General features: G+C 43.3%; 1 protein-coding gene across 1 annotated transcript; it reads left to right on the plus strand.

The window, feature by feature from the left end:
• Positions 1–2,173: 2,173 nt before the first annotated feature.
• On the plus strand, positions 2,174–2,632 carry LOC138908424 (uncharacterized). Its single transcript, XM_070199089.1, has one exon. It carries the CDS (start codon positions 2,174–2,176, stop codon positions 2,630–2,632), a length of 459 nt encoding a protein of 152 aa, XP_070055190.1.
• The last annotated feature ends 4,297 nt before the right edge of the window (positions 2,633–6,929 follow it).

Here is a 6,929-nt window from a genome sequence, read left to right on the forward strand (position 1 = left end):
ACTTAGAAGAAGTAAATGGTGAGGACTTGGTGGAATGGGTGTTGGCTCTTCAAGTGCAAGGGTACTGGAAAAGAGGGCTCGAATTCGAGCCTTTACACTCAGAAAAAAGAAAGAACCCTCTAGCCAAGCCATCGAAGCACCACAACAATTGGAGCTGAAACCGCTACCATCTCACCTCAAGTATGCTTTCTTGGGACATAATTCGACTTTACGTGTTATTATCTTATCTGGTTTGTTAGATGTGTAGGTAGAACAATTTTTGCAGGTGTAGAAAGAGTGCAAGAATGCAATTGATTGGACCATTGCAGACATTAAGGGTATTGGCCCGGCCTTCTGCATGCATAAAATACTACTGGAAGATGGGCACAAACCTTCTAGAGAACATCAAAGAAGGTTGAACCCTATCATGAAGGAAGTTGTAAAGAAGGAAGTGATTAAGTGGTTAGATGCGGGAATTATTTTTCCCATCTCAAATAGCAACTGGGTTAGCCCAGCTTAGTGTGTGCCAAAGAAAGGTGGGATGACTTTTGTGCAAAATGAGAACAATGAATTAATCTCAACAAGAATAGTCACGGTATGGCGAATTTGCATGGACAACAAAAGATTGAACAAGGCCACCCGAAAAGATCTTTTCCCCTTGCCGTTCATTGATCAGATACTATATATATTGGCAGGGAGGTCCCATTTTTTCTTCGTGGATGGATACTCGGGGTACAACCAGATATCTATTGCCTTGGAGGATAGAGAGAAAACTCCATTAACCTGTCCATATGACATTTACGCTTTTCAGAGAATGCCGTTTGGCCTATGCAATGCACCCGCCACATTCCAAAGGTGCATGATGGCCATCTTCATAGATATGGTAGAGGATATAATGGAGGTTTTCATGGATGATTTCTCAATGGTGGAAAATTCTTTTGATGATTGCCTTAGAAATCTGAAAAGAGTATTGTGGAGATGTATGGAGACTAATCTGGTACTGAATTGGAAAAAATGTCATTTTATGGTACATGAAGGTATAGTATTGGGATACCTAGTGTCAAGTAAGGGCATTGAGGTGGACCGTGCCAAGATTGATGTAATAGAGAAGCTGCCACCACCACCTTCCGTCAAGGCAATAAGAAGTTTCCTTGGTCACGCCGGATTTTACAGGTGGTTTATAAAAGATTTTTCCAAGATTGCTAACCCTTTGTGTAAATTGATTGAAACAAATCACCCTTTTGTGTTTTCTGATGACTACAGGGTAGCTTTCGAAGGATTGAAGAAGAGGCTAGTGTCTGCACCTATCATAGTTTCACCTAACTGGGAGTAATCATTTGAGCTGATGTGTGATGCAAGTGACCATGCTGTGGGAGCAGTACTTGGACAGAGAAAAGATAAAATCATGCATCTACTCTACTATGCAAGTAAAACATTGAATGGCACCCAACTTAGTTATACAGTGACAAAAAAAGAGATGCTAGCAGTGGTGTTCGCATTTGACAAATTTCGGTCCTACTTGATAGGCTCGAAGGTAATTGTTTATACTGACCATGCTGCTCTCAGGTACCTAATTGATAAAAAGGAAGAAAAGTCGCACCTGATTCGATGGGTTCTATTGCTGCAAGAGTTTGACTTGGAAATTCATGACTGAAAAGGAACGGAAAACCAAGTTGCCGATCACTTGTCCAGGCTTGAAGGACCTAAAACGAAGGTTGAGGTGGAAGAGATCATGGAGACTTTCCCAGAAGAACAACTGTTAGCCACGAGACTTGAGGAAGTGCCATGGTATGCCGACATTGCGAACTACCTGGCAAGCAGTATTGTTCCGTATGAATTGTCTTCTATGCAGAAAAAAGTTCTTTCATGATTGTCACATGTATTTCTACGATGAACCATATTTGTTTCAGATTTGTATTGATAACATGATCCGTAGATGTATTCCCGAGATAGACCAAGCTTCTGTTTTGCAGGCATGTCATGCTTTGCCTTATGGAGGTCATTTCTGAGGAGCAAGGACAACTGCTAAAGTTTTGGAATCGGGCTTCTATTGGCGGACGTTGTTAAAGATGCACACTTTTGGGTAAAGAGCTGTGATGAGTGTCAAAGGACGGGAAATATTTTCCGTCGACATGAGATGCCCATGAACCCAATACAAGAAGTGGAAGTATTTGATGTATGAGGAATCAACTTTATGGGACCATTTGTTAGCTCATACAACAACAAGAATATACTAGTAGCAGTGGACTATGTCTCGAAATGGGTAAAAGTTGTAGCACTCCCAAAGAATAATGCAAAGGGATTTATTGGTTTTCTAAGAAAATATATCTTCACCCGATTTGGAACTCCAAGAGCGATCATTAGTGATGGAGGAACTCACTTTTGCAACCGAGCCTTTGCAAAGTTGCTGGAAAAATATGGCGTACGCCATAAGGTTGCCACTCCGTATCACCCACAAACAAGTGGTCAAGTTGAGGTGTCAAACAGAGAAATCAAGAGTATTTTGACCAAAACTGTAAATGCTACTTGGACTGATTGGGCGAAAAAATTGGATGATGCACTATTGGCCTACATCACTGCATTCAAAACTCCGATTGGTATGTCACCGTACAAATTGGTATTCGGAAAGGAGTGTCACTTACTGGTGGACTAGAGCATAGAGCTTTTTGGGCATTTAGGCAATTAAATCTTGACATGGAGGCCGCTGGTACGAGTAGAGTCACAGAACTTCAAGAACTCGATGAGTTCCATTACCATGATTTTGAAAGCACCAGGCTGTACAAGGAAAAGATGAAGATCATGCATGACAAGCATATTCAAGAGAGGATTTTCAAACCCGGAGATGTCTTATTGTTGTATAATTCAAGATTGAAACTATTTTCGGGTAAGCTGAAATCTAGATGGTCGGGACCATTTAGAGTGGTGAAAGTACTCTCAAGTGGAGTTGTAGAAATTGAATCCGAGGATGGAACGAACTTGTTTAGAGTTAATGGGCAAAGGTTGAAACATTACCTTGGCATGGATGAGGAAAATGTTGTATCAGTGATTCATTTGAAGGAGCCTCAATTGTTGAGTAAACCTTAAGTTTGATCGCATGCATCGTGTCGCGACGTTACATAAGGCGCTCGTTGGGAGGCAACCCAATTCGTAGTTTAGTTTAGCTTAACTATAGATTTTCATTTGTTTTATGCACTAACAAGTTTTTAGCTAAATCTTGGTGTCTGAACAGGTAACAGAGCACGATGGAAAGTCATGGCGCTTGGAGTCATTCAAAAAGCAAAATAAAAATTACATGCGTACGCTCCAAACAATGTTGCGTACCTTGCGTCACCCAGTTTAATGCAGAACGCACCTGGAAGCAAACCTCGCATCACAAACATTTCACCTCGCAGCAAAACTTGCATTGCCTGCTACCCAGCGTGATTTCCAGCTCGCGTCACCCAGTCTTTAGCGCGCTATTGAGCTTACCCAACGAGGGTTATAGCGAGACCAATCTCTTCGCAGCATCGCATTGCAAGGTAAACAACGAGCAAAACCTGGCAGCAGACTTCGCATAGCCAGGAAATGACCTCGCGTTATGCCTCACGTAGCTAGCTTTGCAGCTCGCTAAGGATCTCGCCTCGCCAGGTAAGTTTCTCACTGGGAGCTCGCGTGGCCAGGATCTCAGCATGCATTAGAGATCGCCTCACATGGTCCTTTGCTTGCTAAAATCCAAGCCAGCCATGTTTCTAGCTCGCTATTGGTTTCGCCTGGCCATCTCCCATTTTTGCCGTAAAAATAAACTCAGTTGGCCAGCCCACATGCACGCTTCAGAGTTCGCCATTGATGTAAGCCTACTGTTCATTCCTCTCTTGGGAGCTTGCCTAGCCTAAGCACAACGAACCACTCCCTTTCTTGCTAAACACCACGCGTCGCCAGGTCTGAAGCGTGATATAGAGCTCGCCTAACGAAGGATTAAGTGAAGTCCATCTCGTGGCAAAGGTTGCATCACCGGGTATTTAGTTCACTGTTAGCTTCAAATGAAATGTGCTGACTTGGTCAACTTGTCCACAATTACCCATACTACATCAAACTTCCTCTGAGTCTGTGGGAGCCCAATAACAAAATTCATAGTGATACGTTCCCACTTCCACTCAGGAATTTCTAATTTCTGAAGTAAACCACCAGGTCTTTGATGTTCGTACTTGAATTGCTGAAAATTTAAACACCGAGCTACATATGCAACTATATCCTTCTTCATTCTTCTCCACCAATAATGTTGACGCAAATCTTGATACATTTTGGCGTCACCCAGATGAATAGAATACCGGGAACTGTGGGCCTCCTCAAGAATTAATTCACGAAACCCATCCACAATAGGCACACAAATACGACCCTGCATCCACAGAACTCCATCTTTCCCTACAATAAACTGTTTGGCACCACCATGCCCCACCGTGTCCTTAAGGACAAGCAAATGAGGATCATCATATTGTCGCTCTCTGATACGCTTGTACAAGGAAGACTGAGCGACTGTGCAAGCTAGAATCTGACTGGACTCTGAAACATCTAACCTCATGATCTGATTGGCCAAAGTCTGAACGTCTGCAACTAACGGCCTCTCACCAACTAGAATATACGCAAGGCTGCCCATACTCACAGCCTTTCTACTCAAAGCATCGACCACCACATTGGCCATTCTGGGGTGATACAAAATGGTGATATCATAGTCTTTCAATAGCTCCAAGCATCTTCTTTGGCCATCTTTTTGTTTTAACAGATACTGTAAACTATGATGATCGGTGAATACCTCACACGAGACACTGTAAAGGTAATGCCTTTAAATCATCAGCGCATGTACAATGGCTGCCAATTCTAAGTCATGAACATGGAAATTCTTTTCATGAATCTTCAAATGCCACGAGGCATATGCAATTACTCTGCCATCTTGCATTAATATTGCACCAAGCCCAATGCGAGATGCATCACAATATACCGTATAAGATCCTGAACCTTTAGGTAATACCAACACTAGTGCCGTAGTCAAAGCAGTCTTGAGCTTCTGAAAGCTCAACTCACACTCGTCTGACCATCTGGATGGGGCAACCTTCTGGGTCAATTTGGTCAGTGGGTATGCTATGGATGAAAACCCCTCCATAAACCGGCGATAATAACCTGCCAAACCTAGGATACTCCGGATCTCTGTAGATGAAGTAGGTCTAGGCCAATTATGAACTGACTCAATCTTATTAGGATCCACTTTTATGCCTTCTGCCGATACAACATGCCCCAAAAAGGCAACTGAGTCTAACCAAAATTCATATTTCAAAAATTTGGCATATAACTGATTATTCTTCAAAGCCTGAAGCACAATCCAAAGATGTTTCTCATGCTCCTCTCGACTGCTGGAGAAAATCAAGATATCATCAATGAATACCATCACAAAAGAATCCAAATAGGGCTTGAATACCCGGTTCATCAAATCCATAAATCCCGCTAGGGCATTTGTCAACCCAAATAAAATCTCTAGGAATTCGTAATGCCCATACCGACTCCGAAAAGCTATCTTAGAGAGATCAGATGCCCTAATCTTCAACTGATGGTAACCAGACCTCAAATCAATCTTTGAAAATACCTTGGCACCCTGAAGCTGATCGAATAAGTCATCAATTCTTGGCAACAGATACTTATTCTTGATAGTAGCCTTGTTCAATTGCCGATAATCTATACACATCCGCATTGAACCATCTTTCTTCTTTACAAATAGCACTGGTGCACCCCAGGGCGAGACGCTAGGTCTAATGAATCTCTGATCAAGCAAGTCTTGTAACTGCTCCTTCAATTCATTGAGCTCCGGCGGGGCCATACGGTGTGGTGGAATAAAAATGGGTTGGATGCCCGGAGCTAAATCAATACAGAAGTCAATATCTCTGTCGGGTGGCATCCCCAGCAAATCTACAAGAAATACATTTGGAAACTTACAGACAATTGGGAATGAACCCATCGAAGGAACATCCGCACTAGAATTGCGAATATGCGGTAAATAAGCTAGACAACCCTTCTTGACCATACGTCGAGCCTTCACATAAGAGATAACCCTGCTGGTGGAATAGCCAGGAATCCCTTTCCACTCTAATTGAGGAAACCCCGGCATGGCTAAGGTCACCGATTTGGCGTGACAGTCCAATATAGCATGATAAGGTGACAACCAATCAATACCCAAGATGACATCAAAATCTACATATCAAGGAGTAGAAGATCCACGCTAGTCTTAAGATTCCCAATAGTAACCACACACGAACAATAGACATGATCTACCACAACATAATCTCTCACCGGTGTGGACACACACATAGAAACACTCAGAGAATCACGAGGCACAACCAGATATGAAGCAAAATAGGAAGACACATAAGAATAAGTAGATCCTGGATAAAATAGAACTGAAGCATCTCTATGGAAAACTGGAACAATACCTGTGATCATGGCATCGGATGATTCGACCTCAGGCCTAACTGGAAAAGCATAAAATCTGGGCTGGGTCCCACCACTCGGAGCTACATCTCTAGGACGGCCTCTAATTGGATGGCCTGCACCTCTAACGGCCTTACCTCCACCTCTAATAACCTGACCTCCACCTCTAGCTTCCTGACCCGTATCTCTAGCTGGCTAAGCGGGCGGTGAAGCAACCAGTTCCGGGACCATGGCATGAGAACCCTGCTACGGTGAGCTGTCCGGTGCTCGAGGGAAAAATCTAGCAATGTGCCTCGGATCACCACAAGAATATCAGGACCTCGGCTGCTGTGACTGCTGACCCTATCGACCTGAGTAACCACCCTAAAAACTCTGGAGAGGAGGTGCACTAATATGAGCTGGTGCACTAGGCTAGCTGGTCGGAATGAGACATATGATCGCCGCGATATAACGACCCGATCGGTCGTTTTGAGCATTTACGCTTCTTTCAACTATTT

Source organism: Nicotiana tomentosiformis, chromosome 3 (assembly GCF_000390325.3).
Source record: "Nicotiana tomentosiformis chromosome 3, ASM39032v3, whole genome shotgun sequence".
Classification (NCBI taxonomy): domain Eukaryota; kingdom Viridiplantae; phylum Streptophyta; class Magnoliopsida; order Solanales; family Solanaceae; genus Nicotiana; species Nicotiana tomentosiformis.

What these genes read in the sequence shown, in the direction of transcription:
- LOC138908424 (XM_070199089.1), top strand. Translation starts at nt 2,174, where the DNA reads ATGGGACCATTTGTTAGCTCATACAACAACAAGAATATACTAGTAGCA.